General features: G+C 40.0%; 1 protein-coding gene across 1 annotated transcript in view; it reads left to right on the top strand.

Moving 5' to 3' along the window:
• The window catches only part of LSAMP (limbic system associated membrane protein), a 694,888-nt gene that overhangs the window by 663,067 nt on the left and 11,469 nt on the right, over window positions 1-20,352 (top strand). The window contains exon 7 of the mRNA XM_052642698.1: window positions 6,934-6,969. Within this exon, the coding sequence (XP_052498658.1) occupies window positions 6,934-6,969 (36 nt within the window). The remainder of the gene's footprint in view (window positions 1-6,933; window positions 6,970-20,352) is intronic.

The following is a 20,352-nucleotide window of genomic DNA, read 5'->3' as shown; positions in this document are numbered from 1 at the left end:
TGCTTACATGGAGTTATTTTTAAAGAAATAAATAGGGAGGAAGAATAAGGTGATTCTATCCATAATATAATGACTTTTTATCAAGTGAGTACATAGGACATACTGTGCACATGCCAAACACCTAACATGTGTGATCTTGCTTAATCATCAGGAAAGATGATTTACTTTACCAGGCACTCACATTCCTCCATTCTACAAAGAGGTCAAATAATTAGTGCAACTAAATATGACTTATGGGATTTAAACCCAGGTAACCTCCTTGCTTTTGAACTGTGGTGTTGGAAAAGACTCTTGAGAGTACCTTGGACTGCGAGGAGATCCAACCAGTCCATCCTAAAGGAGCTCAGTCCTGGGTGTTCATTGGAAGGACTGATGCTGAAGCTGAAACTCCAATACTTTGCCCACCTCATGCGAAGAGTTGATTCATTAGAAAAGACCCTGATACTGGGAGGGATTGGGGGCACGAGGGGAAGGGGACGACAGAGGATGAGATGGCTGGATGGCATCACTAACTCGATAGACATGAGTTTGAGTGAACTCCAGGAGCTGGTGATGGACAGGGAGGCCTGGCATGCTCCAATTCATGGGGTCGCAAAGAGTTGGACACGACTGAGCGACTGAGCCGAACTGAACTGAACCTCCTTCCAGAGTCCAGGCTCCAGACTAATGCATTATCTAGATGTGTATACGTAGATGCTCAGAGGGCTCAAACAAAACCTTGTGCATACCAGGAGACCTCGCAGAGACTGAACCAGACCTGCCTTTGAGTGTTTGAATGTCTCCTGAGGAGGTACCGGTCAGCAGTGGCCTGCCACAGGGGCAGGGGCTCTGGGTGCAGCAGACCTGGGCGTGGCATAAGCCCTCTTGGAGGAGATTGCCATTAACCTCACCATAGAGCCACCAGAATTTTCACAGGAATCGGGAGACAGACTCTTGGAGGGCACAAACAAAACCTGTGCACTCCAGGACCCAGGAGAAAGGAGCAGTGACCCCACAAGAGACTGACCCAGACTTGCCCGGGAGTGTCCAGGAGTCTCCAGTGGAGGTGTGGGTCAGTGATGGCCTGCTGTAGGGTCGGGGGCACTGAGTGGGGCAGTGCACGCATGGGACCTTTTGAAGGAGGTCTCCATTATCTTCATTACCTCCACCATAGTTTGGTCTTAGGTCAACAACAGGGAGGGAACACAGCCCTGCTCATCAACAAAAAAATTGAATTAAAGATTTACTGAGTATAGCCCTACACATCACAACAAGACCCAGTTTCCCCCACAGTCACTCTCTCCCATCAGGAAGCTACCATAAGCCTCTTATCCTTATCCCACAGAAGGCAGACAGAATGAAAACCACAACCACAGAAAACTAATCAAGCTGATCACATGGACCACAGCCTTGTCTGACTCAATGAAACTATGAGCCATGCTGTGTAGGGCCACCCAAGACGGACAGGTCATGGTGGAGAGCTCTGACAAAATATGGTCCACTGGAGAAGGGAATGGCAAACCATTTCAGTATTCTTGCCTTGAAACCCCATGAACAGAATGAAAAGGCAAAAAGATAGGACACTGACAGATGAACTCCCCAGATCAGTGGGTGCCCAATATGCTACTGGAGAAGAGTGGAGAAACAACTCCAGAAAAAATAAAAAGACAAAGCCAAAGTGAAGGCAATGCCCAGTTGGGGATGTGACTGGTGATGGAAGTAAAGTCCAATGCTGTAAAGAACACTATTGCACAGGAACCTGGAATGTTAGGTCCATGAATCAGGGTAAATTGGAAGTGATCAAACAGAAGATAACAAGAGTCAGTGAACTAAAATAGACTGGAATGGGCGAATTTAAATCAGATGACCATTATATCTATTACAGTGGGCATGAATCCTTTAGAAGAAATGGAATAGCCCTCATAGTCAACAAAAGAGTCTGAAATGCAGCACTTGGGTGCAGTCTCAAAAATGAAAGAATGATCTCTGTTCATTTTCAAGGCAAACCATTCAGTATCAAAGTAATCCAAATCTATGCCCCAATGAGTAAAGCTGAAGAAGCTGAAGTTGAACGGTTCTATGAAAACCTACAAGGCCTTCTAGAACTAACAGAAAAAAAGATGTCCTTTTCATTATATGGGACTGGAATGCAAAAGTAGGAAGTCAAGAGATACCTGGAGTATCAGGCAAATTTGGCCTTGGAGTACAAAATGAAGCAGGGCAAAGACTAAAAGAGTTTTGTGAAGAGAATGCACTGGTCATAGCAAACAACGTCTTCCAACAATACAAGAGATGACTCTACACATGAACATCACCAGATGGTCGACACCAAAATCAGACTGATTATATTCTTTGCACCCAAAGATGGAGAAGTTCTATACAGTCAGCAAAAAACAAGTACAGGAGCTGACTGTGGCTCAGATCATGAACTCCTTATTGCCAATTCAGACTGAAATTGAAGAAAATAGGGAACACCTCTAGACCATTCAGGTATGACCTAAATCAAATCCCTCACAATTATACAATGTAAGTGACGAATAGACTCAAGGGATTAAATCTGATAGAGTGCCTGAAGAACTATGGATAGAAGTTTGTGACATTGTACAGTGATCGAGACCATTTCCAAGAGAAAGGAAGACAAAATGGTTATTTGAGGAGGCCTTACAAATAGCTGAGAAAAGAATAGAAGCTAAAGGCAAAGGAGAAAAGGAAAGGTAAAAGCATCTGAATGCAGAGTTCCAAAGAATAGCACAGAGAGATAAGAAAACCTTCCTCAGTCATCAGTGCAAAGAAATAGAGAAAAACAATAGAATGGGAAAGACTCAGGATCTCTTTAAGAATATTAGAGATACCAAGGAAATATTTCATGCAAAGATGGGCACAATAAAGGACAGAATGGTAGGGACCTAACAGAAGCAAAAGATATGAAGAAGAGGTGGCAAGAATACACAGAAGAACTAAACAAAAAAGATCTTCATGATCCAGATAACCACGATGGTGTGTATCACTCACCTAGAATCACTCACCAGGCATCCTGGAATGCAAAGTCAAGTAAGCCTTAAGAAGCATCATTATGAACAAAGCTAGTGGAGGTGATGGAATTCTAGTTGCGCTCTTTTAAATCCTAAAAGATGATGTTGTAAAAGTGCTGCACTCAATATGCCAGCAAATTTGGAAAACTCAGCAGTTTCCCAAACAAGACTGGAAAAGGTCAGTTTTTATTCCAATCCCAAAGAAAGGCCATGCCAAAGAATGTTCCAGCTACCACACAATTGCACTCATCTAACACACCAGCAAAGTAATGCTCAAAATTCTCCAAGCCAGGCTTCAACAGTACATGAACCAAGAACTTTCAGATGTTCAAGTTGGATTTAGAAAAGGCAGAGGAACCAGAGGTTAAATTGCCAACATCCATTGGATCATCTAGAAAGCAAGAGAATTCCAGAAAAGCATTTACTTCTGCTTTATTGACTATGCCAAAGCCTTTATCTGTGTGGATCACAACAAACTATGGAAAATTCTGAAAGAGATGGTAATACCAGACCACCTGACCTGCCTCCTGAGAAATCTGTATCCAGGTCAAGAAGCAACAGTTAGAACTGGACATGGAACAACAGACTGGTTCCAAATAGGAAAAGGAGTATGTCAAGGCTGTATACTGTCACCCTGTTTATTTAATTTATATGCAGAGCACATCATGAGAAATGCTGGGCTGGATGAAGCACAAGCTGGAATCAAGACTGCTGGGAGAAATATCAATAACCTCAGATACACAGATTACACCACCCTAATGGCAGAGAGCAAAGAGGAACTGAAGACCCTCTTGCTGAAAGTTGGCTTAAAATTCAACATTCAGAAAACTAAGATCATGGCATCTGGTACCATCACTTCATGGCAAATAGAAGGAGAAACAATGGAAACAGTGGCAGACTTTATGTTTTGGGGCTCCAAAATCACTGCAGATGGTGACTGCAGCCATGAAATTAAAAGATGCTTGCTCCTTGGAAGAAAAGCTGTGACCGACCTAGACAGCATATTAAAAAGAAGAGGCATTACTTTGCCAACAAAGGTCTGTCTAGTCAAAGCTATGGTTTTTTTCCAGTAGTCATGTATGGATGTGAGAGTTGGACTGTAAAGAAACCTGAGTGCTGAAGAATTGATGCTTTTGAACTGCGGTGTTGGAGAAGACTCTTGAGAGTCATTTGGACTGCAAGGAAATCAAACCAGTCAATCCTAAAGGAAAGCAGTCCTGAATATTCATTGGAAGGACTGATGCTGAAGCTGAAACTCCAATACTTTGGCCACCTGATGCAAAGAACTGACTCATTAGAAAAGACCTTGATGCTGCACAAGAGTGAAGGCAGGAGGAGAAGGGGACGACAGAGGATGAGATGGTTGGATGGCATCACTGACTCGATGGACAGGAGTTTGAGCAAGCTCCAGGAGCTGGTGATGGACAAAGAAGCCTAGCGTGCTGCAGTCCATGGGGTGGCAAAGAGTCAGACAAGACTGAGGGACTGAACTGAACTGAACTGAACTGATGTAGGGAAGGTATGAGGAGATGTATCTTTTGTAGTTCAGAGGTAAAATGGCATCTAACTTCTTCCTCCCTTTTTCACTAATGATGTCTTTTCACTGACTAGACACTGGTTTGTTTGGTTTTTTTTCTCCTTACCCAGGGGCAATGCTTCCAACACCTCCCACTCCTGTTTCCATTAACTCTCACCAGCCTGGGTTTGCTACACTAGTGAGACTGTTGGCTTGTCTTTGGTACCTTGAGATTTTGAGCAGAGAGTCCAGCCTTATACTCAGCTTTTGACCCTTAGGAAGGGAGTATTCAACAGATTAAAGAAAGACAATTCTACTGATCAGTTACCTTTTATTTTAGAGAAATACATGGATTAGTAAGATATTTTGAGACGACTGAATATAAAAGAATAAAAATACAAAGAAATCTACACTGAGGCAGTACCACATCAATGTATGGAAGTTTTACAATTCTCTTTTTAATTAAAAAAATCGTTAACCTATGCTTGATGAAATTTCAAGTACCACCTAAGCAACCCAGCCCTGGAGGGGACGCTTTAAATGAGAGTCTCCCTGCTTCTTTCAAAGCCATTTTACTATCTCTGGGGCCCAGTGTTTAAGTATACACCACTTGATGATGCTAGTTAAGACTTGGCAAAGCCTCTCAACCAGCTACTCTTGGATGAAATGAAAGTGAAATGATGTTGGAAGAATAAGGCTTAAAAAGCTGGGATGGGGAAGGATCTAAGGAAAGATAAGTCAGTAGGGAATTAAGAGAATGAGAATAACTAATGGGCCATGATGGGGCTAAGATGATGATAACAGGGTGGAGCTAAGACAATAATAACAAGCTGGGAAACTTGAAGAGGTGAAGAGGAGGGTGGATGAGATGGTTTAGCAATATAAATGATCTTGTTGAAATGAGAGCAGAGTGCATTTATCCAGCTGTGAACAGTGTGATGAGAAAATATTAAGCTGAATCATTTAAACAGGCTGAATAGTAATTGTAATAATAAAAATAAGATAGGATGTATAGAATATAACATGGAACAGTAGTCTCCAACTGCTCTATAAATGCTGAAAGCAGTTTAGCTATTTATTTTCAAAGCTGGAAACTTTAATGCCAAGTAACTGGTGGAGATTTAAAGCATTTTTCTCCTCCATACTTGTGGAGCTAAGACACAATTGTTCACTGTGCTGTTATTGACCTGTTCCATCTTAATGCACTTATAGAACTTTGGCATTAAACCACAACTTTCATCCAAGTTAGAGGAAAGCTCACTCTGCAAGGAGACTTGTTTTTCTTAATGTCCATATGTACCGAGTGCCCAAATTTCAACCAAAAATCTAGTCAGAATTTCTGATATATGATGGCAAGCAGATCAGATGTGAATATGTAAATATGCTTTCCTCTTTATGGTTTAGACTGTTGTTAATTTTCATTTATCCCTGGTCTTTATCTAACCAAGCTGCTAGGAGGAATGTAGAAAAGCATTATGATTATACTTACATTATAGGGTTTGGGGGTACCAAGTAAAGCATCTTATCCTTAATGCAACATTCTCTCTCTCTGAAAGAGCCTCAGAGAAGAGTTGTATTAAACCTGGATTTTAATGAGTCAGATAGAGGATACCTTAAAGCCTGAGCTCTTTCAGCATGTTCAGTTTATGGTTAGTAGCTTTGGGATGGAACTCAGAAACTTGTAAGCTGAGACCCTTGTGTTTAAAAGAAAAGCATGTCTTACTACTCACCAGTAGGTGTCATCAAGCACATTTGACTTCAAACTTCAGATGAGATTGTGTTATCATAACTGGGTGGGATTAAGGAAAAGACTAAAAATCAAATTGTATCATGGCAAGAAGCTTATATCCTGGCATAACTCTTGTCCTGGTATCAGTAATGTGGAAGGGAAAATTTGAAGGAAAATCTGAATTAGTGTTTACCAAAATAAATTTTCCAGATGCTTGGCTAAAGCTGATATGAACAGGAGAGCTTAGAGGGAGGAAAGGAGCCCTTAGTTACCACAGGTTCATCCATCAGAAGTTAAAGAGCCCAGCACCAGGACCAAGACACATGTTCTGAATCTGATCACTACTAGTTTAAACACTCCAAAAAGTCTGTGATCTTGGTGGGTTCTCCAGAGGAGGGTAGGATTCTGTTTGTAAGGTTACCGCAATAGGGTGTGATCCTCTACTCTAGCTAATTTTTTTTAAAGGCTTTGGATTTAAAATTTTACTAACAGCTCTCTGATCATTTAGCACTGGCAGGAAGGACAGACAAATGCTCTATATGAGACATGATCCCCTGGGTATGAAAACTCTTCTGTTTTATAATTGTCCAAGTAGCTAAACAGGAGTAAGACATATCTATATCTATTTATCTATCCATATAAATTCTCCATGATGCTTACTATTTTTTCCCCTTTAGAGCGTGTTTCACCCACAATCCCCCACCCCCTTCAAGGTCAGTATTGTTTTTATCATCATAGCTCTATTGCTGGGTCATTCTCCATCATCTGTAGTGTTCAAAACACAAAAAGGGATAAATATATTCACAAAATCCACACACACACATACAAATAGGAACCTTTTTTTTTTTTTTTTTTAATTTAAACCTTCAAAGAAAAGTCAGTCAATTGTCCTCACATGAATTGTAAGGCAGAAAACTGGTCTATACTTCAAGTTGGTCAGTAACTGTGGAGATAGTACTAAGCTAAGAAAGTGATTTTTTGTTCAATTAATACATATTACAGGTAACTATGAACTTACATATTTGGAACATAGCTAGTTAAATGCTGTAGCTCATAAATACATGAATCTTCTAACTGACCACCTTATACAATCCAAATCTGAAATCATTTGTATCGCTTGTAAAAATGAATTTATCTATCACCAAAGGTTGAACTCAACCATATTATGAGGACATTTCTTTTTCTTAAAATTGTGGCTAATTTGGGGACTTTTCCTTTTAAACACAACTATTTTAGAAAGCACAAATGAGAAAACAAGGTAGTCATTTGGTATTCTTTTTCACAGAACTTTCTACACACTCAAATTAAATTTGCTTCCTATGTCACATTTAGATGCAAGTTATAGCCCCAGCCTTCTAGCTTAAGGCTATTTAAAGGCAAATTGGCAAATAAAATTAAAACAATACAAAAATCTGAAATGAAACCAACCTACCATTGAAATTAAATTCCAGAAAAGTGATTTGCAAATAACACTCAAAGACCTGAGGAAAAAAAATGGAAAGTAGGCCATGCGGGGCCTCGTGTGGAGAAAATAAATCCAATTAAACAAGATTATCATATACACTCTAAAGGAAATGTGCTCAGAATTAAAGGTTGGAAGCTGCTGTTTTCTAAGTTTGAAGATGGATCATGTTTCATTAACACTTGTCTAAACTAAAAATTAGGCCAGAAATGAGAGTAGATATGCAGAGTGTCAATAATGCAATGTGTTACATATGCATATATTCACATATAGACAAACTTATTTTAATTATATTAGAAATGAGAATCACAAGGTTTCAGGGATCAACTAGACAACTTAATAAAAGAATTATTCTTAACTTTCAAGTAAGGTCCAAAATATTTTTAGAAGAATGCTGTTGAATAAGATTCTTCCCTAAAACATTGATGAAATCCGTTTTCTTCCCCAGCCACTAAAAATAAGACTGTTAAAATGTGTCTGTTGTTTTAGACATGACATGAGGCTTAGTGTTCATGGGAAGTATCCCATTTTGAATTCCTGACATGCCACAATTATTTTAAGGCATTTATCTTCTACCGTTGCTGCAGAGATTGACACCACTTTATCGTGTTGCCATCTTGCTGGTATCTTGATGTGGCAAACATCCACATCCATGTTTGTCCCAATGGACAACATTCTCAGAGAGGTCATGCTCCATCCAAGACGAGCCTGTACAGTGTCACTAGGACTCAAGGTATCCTTTATGAGAGCAGTTCTGCAGCCCCAAAGCCAAATATTTTATCTGATTACTCTTTATGATACATACAACATTGAACAAAATGAAGCCAGACACTGTTCACAAAGGAACCGTGTTTGATATTGAAAACCAGTCTGGACCAGGATAGAGCTTGTGGGATTCTGTTGAACTTGATATATTCCCACAAATGGAATTGCTGATTGGAGAATGACCCTAGTTTGATTTTATGTTGTAGATAGAGCGTAGATATAGCTTCTTTAGATCCGATAGTTTTAGAGAATATAGTTTTTCTTACTACTAATACTTAGGGCTTCTGCTGGTAGAAATTGAAAAGCTGTTCATGGAGACTTGGGGTAGCTGGTGTGAGAGGTGCTTATAGAAAGTACCCTCTTAAGTTTCCTATTTCTTACAAGGACTTTTACTTTCTAGAATATCTGTTTCCCCCTCCTCTTTTCAATCAAGATGGCAGCCCATGTGAAATGCAGTTTCCTATGGAAAAAAATACTAACACACAGGATCCTTAATCTTTTTTATAGTGCCCCTTGAGTACTGAAGTCTCTAAGAAAAGATGACTGCTTCACTGTGGTCATAGCTCTACGACAAGACACCTTCATTTCATTAAATATCCTATGTTGTCATCATCTATGTGGAATCCTACCTTCCCACCCTAAAGTGTGAAGATGTCTTGACGCAGATGGTTGATGCAAAGGGCTTGAAGGATTTTGAGCCAATTAATTTCCTTAAGGTGTTTTGAAAGCAGGAGAAAGTCCCAAAGCTTCTTTCTGTCCTCCCATCATAAAAAAAGAGAACTTTCCTTCCTACTTTCCAGTAACAGAAACATATGTTTAATTTCAGCTGTTTCATTGTTAATATCTCTCATTGGAGGGTCTCCCCTCCTTACCCCCACTCTATATGGCTCATCAGGCTGACTGGGGATAAACAGGAGAGTCACAGCAGGAATGCAATCCTAAACCCCTTCAAGCTGTGATTAAACAAAAACAAGGCTCAATAAATCAAATGTATTTCCCTTGGGTTCCCTTCATCATATTACTTGATTTTCTGCAGTGATAATAATAATACTGGAATTACACCAAAGAATAATTTGTATTGTCTGCAACCAATCAGAAATTTTCAAATTTCCTTTCCTCTTATACCAGAAACAAACAACAAAAAACCCCCAAAATCAGGGTGCTTCACTGCTCCTTAATTTAGGGGACACATATAAATAAATAAAACAAATAGTGTTCCATTTTTGATCTGTTTCTGATAGGTGTTTTTCCCATTAATTTTAATTTAGGTTTATTTATTCTGAAATGAGTCCTGAATTGCATATATTTGCATAACTATCCTTGACTATATCACTGCAGAAAATCCACCGAATTGTAAAATGAGGAAAGAGCCAACTCTAAATATCTGAGGGAGCTTTTCTCACTTTGTTAGTCTCAAATCATTTCCTGAGGGCTCTGAACACTGAGACGTGGTAACCGGGCTCCCATCTCCTCCCCATCAACTCGCTTGTGCACAGCCCCTTATGACGGACATGCATCAGACAGGCTCTCACATTTAGAAGGACCACAGGTGCAGAGTGAGGTGAGGAAACCAGCCTCAGTAAGTTAAAAATAAAGGGAAAGAAGAGAAAAGGCCAAGGACAAACCGCCATTGTTGTGTGTTTATCACCCTCAAGTTAAGAATTCCCGTGAGCTCAAGGCTCTCTGGTCGCAATCGCTGCCACTTAAAAAAAAAAAATTAATAACCCTAGAATCTGTCTCCTCTGTTTGCCTCCCATCTGATTATTTATCCCAAGTGAACAGCCTTTCCATTCACTAACCCCATGTGGCGAGTGGGTTTGGGAAATGTTGAGATTATCTTCCAAGTTCAGGCACTGCATTGGGTTTGTTCACAGCTGCTTGCCATTCCGTTCCTGTTTTTCCATTGATAAAACACATTGCACATGGCTGGGTTTGCATGATTAATACAGCTGTCTAAAGCTCACTCTGAAAACAAAACAACCCCCCCTCCCAAATTAAAGTTTAAAAAAATTAAAATCCAGCCCACAAACAAACCAGGCTTGTAGAAATCTGCAGTCCGCCTGGCTGGCTTCCTTCCTGCCCTTGTTGGTGAAGGGCAGGCCTGGCATCAGAACAGCCAGATTCTATTTCCAGAAAGAGGAAGAGACGGGCCTACCCTCATCCGGCACTCCCAGGAATGGGTTCTCAAGTCAGACCACTGGCATGGAAGGAAAACTGGGGGAAAATCCTCCAAAGATCCCAGGCTATGAGGGAGCCTGGACCACCCCTACAGCTTCATTTATTTTCTGTAGGATATTTTCCCAGGTATTGAAGAAAGAATGCTTCTTTTCAGCACCTTATTATAACAGCAGTGTCACCTTGTCTAGTAATAACAGTAATAATAGTAATAATCATTAACATTGATAGTGGATGTCTCATGTAACAATAGAATTCTAAGAGCTTTTGCATGTACTAATCCAATTAATCCCCACACCCCTAAGAAACTAACATGCACCTTCTCCCATACTTTTAACCATCAAATTCCACCCAAATTTTAATCTACTCCTTGTTGCACCCAGGCACATATATAAACTCTAGCACATTGTAAATAGACATCATGTATGCATTCATGTTCATTAGATATGTATTAGATATATCTGTCTAATGAATTTTAAACTCATCTAATTTATTTTATGTATTATAATGCTTATAATAAACAATACAGTTGCCTTAATATCCATACACCTTTGCAAAGTTCATTCCAGACCTCAACACACAGAGATTTAAAAGCTTAGTCTTTAAAAAACATGAGCAGAGCTATCTGGCATCAGGACATCTAATTTCACACACTTATTCAGGCTGATTTACATACACACCTCTATTAATCATGGATAATTACTAGCATTGTTCTTTTTAATTCAGTTTTTCCAACTGTGAAATGGGAAAGAAATTATGTTTTTCATGCCTACAAACTCAAAGTGGTGTTTTAAATAATATGTAAAAGTTCCTCAAAAGAATGCTTATTGAATTCAAAATCATCCTATTCAGATACACATTTATCTTATAATTTTTAAAGATGCGCTTGTATCGAGTATTACATTGCCTAGATATTAATTTGATAAAAATTTGGTTTGGCTCCATTATGTGCCTGTGCATAGTCTCTCAATTGTGTCCAACTCTTTGCGACTCCATGGACTGTAGCCCTCCAGGCTCCTCTGTTCATGGGACACTCCAGGCAAGAATACTGGAGTGGGCAGCCATTCTCTTCTCCAGGGGGTCTTCCTGACTCAGGGATTGACCCCAGGTCTACTTCATTGCAGGTGGATTCTTTACCATCTGAGCCACCAGGGAAACCCCTATAGATGGCTGTATTTTGGATTCTAGGGGTGTCTGAAATACCCACACTGTTAACAATTTAAATACAGAAGTATCCTAAGGCCAAACAAAGTATACTTTTCATTATTTTTCAACACTGTCATAATGCTCCACTTCAGAGGAGCTGCAGTTACACAGTTCTCTACTGTGAGGCACACACTTGTGGTGGGTGCCCAGTTGGGCATCAGCACCTGTCAGACTAGTCCATAATGATCAATCTAAAAAACCTGCCCTTTTTTTCTTGTCAAAGGTGTAAAGCATGTCCTAGGAAAGGCTTCAGTGTTTAAGTGCTTTGCTCCTTTGCCACTAGCCGATGGAAAGAAGGGCCTTGACTTTATTGACAGAACTTAGGTAGCCATGTCAACACGAATTTACAGTAGAATCACGAGCCCTGATTAATTCACATGAAGATAACTGAGAGTTGGCATGAATATCTGACAACCATCCCCTGACTCCTTTCATGGGAACAAAAGTCTAACTTCCTCCTGGTTTATCTCAAGGGGGGTAGTTGGGCCAATACTTCACCTAGAATCAATACTTCACCCACCAATCCAGTGACTTACACTCAACTGTAACAGGCGGGCCACACCACCAATTTGGACCCATTGTAACATGCACTTCTCGCTGCTGAATCCACTTCTTGTTTTGCTCTTCTGCCATTTCATTCTTCCTTTTGCCCTGTTTCCTAAGCAGTTCTTATTCTCCCCTCCTTAAAGTTTTCTAGCCAGAGTAATTCTGAAATTTATTCATGCTCTTATTTAAGTGTTCAAAAGAAACTTGGAAATCTTAACCTCTCTTAGAATTTACGTTTAGCTTCAAGTGAAATGGCTATAAATCCTATAGCATCAATTTAAAGGTAGGAGAATTTTTAGTCCTGGGACTCTTTCCTAATGCCTTTTCCTGTTTTCCCAGTCTGGATCTGCCTGCATCAGGCAGCCTTTCATGGTTATCCTCATACTTAAACTTTGCTGTGCTATTTAGATTTCTATAGCCAGCAGGGACTTAAAGATGAATATATATAATTTTTGAAAATGCAAGCTCCCACTAAATTTTAATTTGATGGAAATATTTCTCTTCTATGAGCTTTATGAGAAAAAATATCTTTCAAAGTAACAATTACATGTGGGGATTAAGTTTAAGTAATTGACAGTCTTGTCTTTTTAATTAAAAGGAATAAAACTGCCTAAGAAGAGCTCAAAGAGATTTGCAGCAGAAAATACTGGCTTGCTGCCCCAAAGGGTGACAAGACCAGGATCTTGAATGGACAGAAAATGCTTATACAGGTCCCTTTGGTCTTTGGAGAGCACCCTCAGGGGAGCTCACCCTGGTGTTTGCATCAAGTGTGACATTTAGCAGGGGGGTAGCGATGTACTGGGAACTTCCAGTACATCACTACCAAAAGGTACCAAAAGGTAGCTCAGACAGTAAAGAATTTGCCTGCAATGTAGGAGACCTGGGTTCAACCCCTCAGCTGAATGTTAAGTGGCCATGTACTCTGAGGAGAGTTGCTGAGTGTAGCCAAGAAGATGGTCCTTTCTTTGGAAGTTTTGCTCTAGGTTCAGAAAAAAGATCAAGAGTCCTTAAAGGAAGTGGCACTATTTAAGAGTCAAAAAGATGTATGTATATGTATAATTGGTTCCCTTTATAATATAAACTAACACAATATTGCAAAGCAACTATGCTACAATAAAAATGAAAAAAAAAAAAGTAGAAAGTTTCAAAGGAAAAAAAAGTCAAGAAAGAACACATATTCTTCCAAGAATTCAATCATCAGTAAAGTCTTGGCTCCTGACAAATTTCATAGCATAGCCCCGCAAAACTATAATCTTTCATTTTAGTCTGCCCCTTGGCTCCCTCTCTTTCTTTTTCACCTGAAATTCTTATTTTTGTTATCTGTATTTCTTGATATTCTTTTTCTCTACATTTTCTACCATACTCACCTTGCATTTTGCATACACTCTCTCTTTGACATCCTTCAAACAAAACCAAAGAAAAGGTTTTGATGGTGTTAGCATTCAATTCTAAACACTGGATATCACCCAGGGAAGCACCACAGAGCCATTATCCCATCTATCTGGAGAGGCTAGATACAAATGGAACCTTCACAACAACCTCCCTTTTACAGTCACTCTGTCCCCACAATGGTCTTTAATCATCACAAGTCATTTGTAGGCATTAAATTAAACAAGCACTGCCATAGGGGAAAAATCCCCCAGCTTAAGAGGTCCCACCTTACATCTCCCCTTGTACACTGCTGTGAAGAAACACACCTGCCAAGTCAGGACACAGCATGGCATAATGAGTTTGGAATTCCAATTTAAGGTGTTCATTTGTACCCAGATATATGATGGGAGTAGGCAGACCACTCACTAGAACTCCACCGAGAATCCTCAGCTTATATCCACTGCAAATCAGTAGGAGGAGAGACCTTGCAAGTCATTTATCATGCTTCCTAATTGGACCCTGGGGACCTGAGCACTGCCATAGTTTATTGCACTATTTTACTCATCACAATGCTGGTTGTAAAAGAAAACGCTTCCCACATTTCTGTAACACATATGTACGTTTTAATACCTGGACGTTACCACTAACAGAGTATCTTTGCTATAAATCACAGCTATCAGTCCACTCCACTTTATCTGCCCCATACTCACAACGGAGATTCTGTTTTAACCACTTACCTTCCAAACCTGGTAGTTCCAGTATGACTTTTCTAACTACTTAAGAGAATCTTGCTTGGGGCAACAGTAGCATCCTGTGGTTTAAAATAAAATAAACAGATAACTGTGCCTTGACTTAGTACCCATCCCGTGCACCATCCCATCCTCTTTAGCCCGCAGGACACTGAGCATCCCCATCCATGTGCTTTGTTGGAAAATTGCTTGGCCATTCTGAAGTGCTTTCTCAATTGTACATGTGAATGTTTGGAGGGCAGAAATGACTAAGGGAAAAAAGGGAAGCAAGAAAAGCAGTAGCTTTCGTTTCTCTTTGTTGAATCACAACTTAGAGAGTAATTTGGGAGATGTGTTCTCGTCCCTGGAGTTCCTGAACACAGGTAAGTTCATTGTGGAAGGTTGCTTACTTCATGTCACAGTGCTGAAATAGATGGCATCCTCTCACCCACTGGAGGTTGGTCTTTAAGGATCAGCCTTCCCATCTGTCATTAAATGAATGCGTCACTTTCTATTCTGCATTTAAATGTACTCTCCACTTGCCTTCGCTCTGTAAAGTTCCTTTTTTTTCTGTTCACGTTTTCTTTTCATCTGATTTTCAACCATTAGGAACACCAGAAAGAAACTTCATTCTTGACGGGCAGTGAAAACTATTTCCTGGCCCAGACGAAGTTTATTCGACAATACACAGTATTTTGGTTACACTATTCATTCCTTCAAAAAAAAAAAAAAAAGTACCATCCTAGTACTTTCTGTGTCAAGCTCTAGCTCTGAGCTAGGTTTTTGGGAAGGGCTGTGAAAAGAAGAAAGACACGACCTCCACAATAATAGCCCTTACAGACCTTCCAGGGCAGTAGTTGTCGATGAGCAGTTACGAGAAACTTTGCTAAGTTGAGGAGACCTGTGTGGTCTATGGAGAACTCAGCACAGGGACATCTTAGCTAACCTGGACCGGTCAGTTCTCTGACAAGTGAAAGTGAAATTTAAAATTAAGGCAGAAAGAAGAGAAGGGAGAAAGGAGCAGAACATCCCAGGATTGCAGAGGATTAGAATCCAGAGACAGTTCAACAATAGTGTCTAAATAATTTTTAAAATATGGGGGAAAAAACCCACATTTTTTTCTAATAGTTTCTTACTTTTCCTTATTTGCATCTAGCCTGTTTAAAAACAAAAGAAATGTGATAAACTAGTGGAATTAGAAGAGATGGGCATTACTACCTGTTACACATTTGAGATAAGAAAGAGCAGCTGTCAACTTGACTACAGATGTGTGGATAGTGTATACTATGTGGTAGGTGGTTTTACAGAGGTGAGTTTTCTGGAGGATGCTGAGAGCCATTCTCTATCAGAGCATCTAGAGAAAGCTTTCAGCTTCTCAACAAGGAGGTTTGACAGTAGGCTTTTAAGTTAGTTGTAGGGATGGTCAGGTCAGTTGGAGCCATCTGTTTTCCAGGAGCTGCTTGCTCTAGAACCTGGAGGTATATTATGTTTCAAGTCAGTGACACAGCAGGAATTACAGATAAATGCGTGAGGGGTCCTGGCGCTCCCAGTGGTACAGTCACTGCCAAGGTTCCAAAGCAGAACCGCCTTCACCAAGTTCTCTGCCCTGCGGCGGTCAGTGCTATAGACGCAGGCTCTGGGGTAACTCTGAGTGTACCGCTATTTTTTAATCCCTTATCTTCTTATTTGTGAGTGCCTTAAAATCCCAGGAAATCTCACAAATTCACTTATCTCCGCATTCAAATTCCACAGCGAGTTACCTTGTTTTGTGGTATTTGAATGTTTTTGGTTTCAGAACATATGAAATGAAAACACATATTACACGGATTAAGGCCAGTCTTGAATCCCTTAGAATTTAAATCTAAAATGTATTCTGAAACGGATCTGCAATTCACAATTTACAGCATGGAAACAGAGGGAGAAAACCAGACAGGAGGCAAATCTCTAGAGACCTACGCAAACCTGTACTTTTTAAATCCTTTTTTAGCAAGTCAAATACATGAAGGCGCAGAAGGCTTCCAAATGTACATAAAATTATGTCTTTTCAACTGTAATCTACTTTGCCCCAACAATAAGTAGATTCGGGGCTAGGAAGTAGCTCTTCATGAAATCGGATGACTGTTCTTTCATTCCAGTGAGGGCCAAAGGCCACGATTTTACCCACAGGTGCAATGGCTGTGTTATAGGCATGGGGGCATAAGCATTTGTTTCTCCTTTAAGGCAAAGAGTTCGTGTCTGGCCCTAATAACTTAGTGATTCAAAAAAATTTACTTCTGGAGTTTTTCTGTCTTATGTTTTTTTAGGTGGAGTGGCCCAGGGAAATTCCTTTATTAAACTTACCCCATTGGGCATTCTCTAATATTTTAATTCACTGATTATTAAAAATTAAACCTCTCAGGCTAAATAAGAAACCTGAAGGGTTTGAGCAGGCTGACTTGCTGTAAGAGACTTAATGAAACCCTCCCTTTATGCTGGGAGTGCTTAGTGAGCCTGTACTTTCTGGAACAGTCTGTATCACCATCGAGCAGAGCCTATAACAGTTAAAGTCAATTCATGTACCTGTACTTACTCCACAAGGCAATTACTTCAAGCGTGCAGTCAGAAGGACCTCATAAACCCATATAATACATATTTTATTGCATTGTCATTTCATGCTGTAAAGACAATGTTCCTTATAGAAATTAGACCTCACCTATCTTAGCTTCTCTTTAGTTTCACTGCATAATACCAGCCAACTAAAAAGTGGGGGGAAAAATTCAGTCTCCTTGTAATGATGTCAACTCAAAGCTAAAGAATCAGAAAATTATTATTTTCTTTTCCCCAGATTTAGGGGATTATTTTCTTTACCCCAGATTTGTTTTTATAAGTAGCTTTCCATTCTGATAATAAATGTTATGTATTTTCATTATGGAAGAATTTGAAAATATATGAAACTATAAAGAAGAAAATAAAGATTATATATAATCTCTCTCCTCAGAGATAACACCATTAATATGATAGAAACAAATGTTTTGTCTGAATCTTTGAGCTGTCGGTGTATTATAACTTATTCGAGTGAAAACACCTGACCTGTTCTCTGCGTTCTGCCCCTCTGAGGCTGGCCTAGCCCTGTCTTGCTCAAGGTCACAGAACAGTCAGGTTCAGGAGTCTGTGCCCCCAGGCCACTGCCCACCTTACAGGGAACAGCACACCCTCCGGTCTTCCAGGTCCTGAGTCAAACCTGACTCACCCTACAAGACATTGCCATTGAGTCACCTCCAGGGTTTCCAGTAAGAGTCCCCCTTACTGAACCTTCTACTCTCTCTCTCTAAATTGGGGTATAAAACAGAGTTGTCTTCTTTTTAATGAGATGAAAATTTTATTTTAAAAATATTTTCTCCGATTCTCTTTCAAATAGAACATAGTGGAAGGTTGGTCCACTAATTGATGAGAATAAGGAATGATTCTCAATTATTTTATTATATAATGAGACATTATATCAACATTCATTTTTCTCAATTCTTTTATTATATAATGAGACATTATATCAACATTCATTTTGATTTGCATATGCTCATTCATTCAACACTGAATTATCACCAGAATATCCAGGGTGGCAAAAAGCTTGATATATCATTCATGTCTCTGACTCACTTTGAAACAGCATCAAACTATCTGAAGTCCATTCCTGGTCCTGGTCAATGATCAGAAGCCCCTAGGAGTATTTGAAAGTAAAGTGCAGAGTCCTTTCTGACCCAAATCTAGCTAAGGGGGAGGCCAACTTGCCTTCTCGAATATTGATGACATGCTGAGCTAAGACTTTTTAGTTTCCCCAGCCTGTTTGGCATATTTCCCTAGTAGTCAGGATGGCGACTGGCCTATGAACTAGGTAAGAAAACAGCTAGAGCCTCAAGGTTGAGGATTAGACCTATTTCTCTATGTTGGCTTTTCCTCTAGAACCAGACCCAGAATAATCATGGAGATTCTCAGAGACCATTACTCTATAAATATTAGGCATTAGAGTTCATACAACATGGATATAGTACAAGAGAGAAAATTAAAACTCTATCAATCCAAATAGAAATCACAGGCATTTTTTTTTTCTATGTCAAAAGGAAAAATAATAATAATTCTTGTTAAGTAGAAGCTGCTAATCCCTAAAGCCTCCAAATACAGCGGAGAAATCGTTGAAAAAGAAATTAACAACTTTCAGAGTGTGGCTTTGAAAATTGAATTAATAAAAATGTCCTCTTTTTAAGCCAATATAATAGGAAAGGTTTTATTTTTTTAAATATTGGTAAAAAAAAAAAAAAAGAAAAGAAAAGAGAGCACAAAAACACATAAATTCCCATGGAGGACATTTAAACAAATGTTATGCTTCAGGTCCTCAGCAACAGCGAAGGAGGAAGTGGCATTTTAATAAAATGTTTATTTTATTAAACTTCTTGATGATTTTAACTCCATCCCTCTCTCACTTTTCCCAGACAGTTGGAGGATAGAACCCCTGTTGAATTCAGACCTTCCCTTTCTGCTGAACATACATTCTTATTCATTCAGATACAAGAAACAAAAAAGAAGCCCAGTTAGTTAAGTCCGCTACTACGTTATTTTCAAAACCCAGGGCTCATCAGAAAGCTTAAAAAGAGTTGTGCCATATGCGACAGAGAACGTTTCCTTGTTCCAATGACTGTGGCAGGTTGAAAAGTGAGCCGTTTATGTTCAAGTAAATACCCTGGAATTAGAACAACTGTGCAAACAATATAAACCCTCAAACTCTATATATCCTACCCACGAACTGGAATGAATGCTTATAAGCAGAGGATTCGAGGTAAGTTGTCAGAGTACTAAAAATCAATTCTTCTCCTCATGGGTTTGTTGTACCCTGACCTCCTCTCCCAGATAGAATTCAAAGAAGGCAAAATGCGGTAACTGTTCATAAATATAGATACAGAAATTTCCTCAGGTAGTGAGGCAGTCAGACACGACTGAGCGACTTCACTTTCACTTTTATGCATTGGAGAAGGAAATTGCAACCCACTCCAGTGTTCTTGCCTGGAGAATCCCAGGGACAGGGGAGCCTGGTGGGCTGCCGTCTCTGGGGTCGCACAGAGTTGGACATGACTGAAGCGACTTAGCAGCAGCAGCAGTGAGGGAGTTCAGTTCAGTTCAGTTCAGTCGCTCAGTCGTGTCCGACTCTTTGCGACCCCATGAATCGCAGCACACCAGGCCTCCCTGTCCATCACCAACTCCTGGAGTTCACTCAGACTCATGTCCATCGAGTCAGTGATGCCATCCAGCCATCTTATCCTCTGTCATCCCCTTCTCCTCCTGCCCCCAATCCCTCCAAACTGTAAACTCTAGAGCTTCCAATGAAGCATCTCTTGCCTTACAGCACTCACTTTAATGGCAAGAGACCTAGTCATACCACATAGTGACAGATGAAAGGTAAGAAGAATTCTTCTGGACTTTGAAACAAACCAAAAAAAAAAAGCTTGGGTTTTTGTTTTCTAAGGTTTAAATTTCATGAGGATATTCATAAATAAATAATTTTCGGTCCTCCAGAATATTTTCTACCTGCCAGGGATTTGGAGACTAGTGAAAGAACCTCCTGCTGTTCCTGCTGCTAAATCACTTCAGTCGTGTCCGACTCTGTGCGATCCCATAGATGGAAGCCCACCAGGCTCCCCCGTCCCTGGGATTCTCCAGGCAAGAGTATTGGAGTGGGTTGCCATTTCCTTCTCCAATGTATGAAAGTGAAAAGTGAAAGTGAAGTCGCTCAGCCGTGTCCAACTCTTAGCGACCCCATGGACTGCAGCCTACCAGGCTCTGCCGCCCATGTGATTATCCAGGCTGTACTGGAGTGG

Source organism: Budorcas taxicolor, chromosome 1 (genome assembly GCF_023091745.1).
Source record: "Budorcas taxicolor isolate Tak-1 chromosome 1, Takin1.1, whole genome shotgun sequence".
Lineage (NCBI taxonomy): Eukaryota > Metazoa > Chordata > Mammalia > Artiodactyla > Bovidae > Budorcas > Budorcas taxicolor.
Note: the sequence above shows the minus strand (reverse complement) of the source record. Positions and strands in the feature narration are given on the sequence as shown.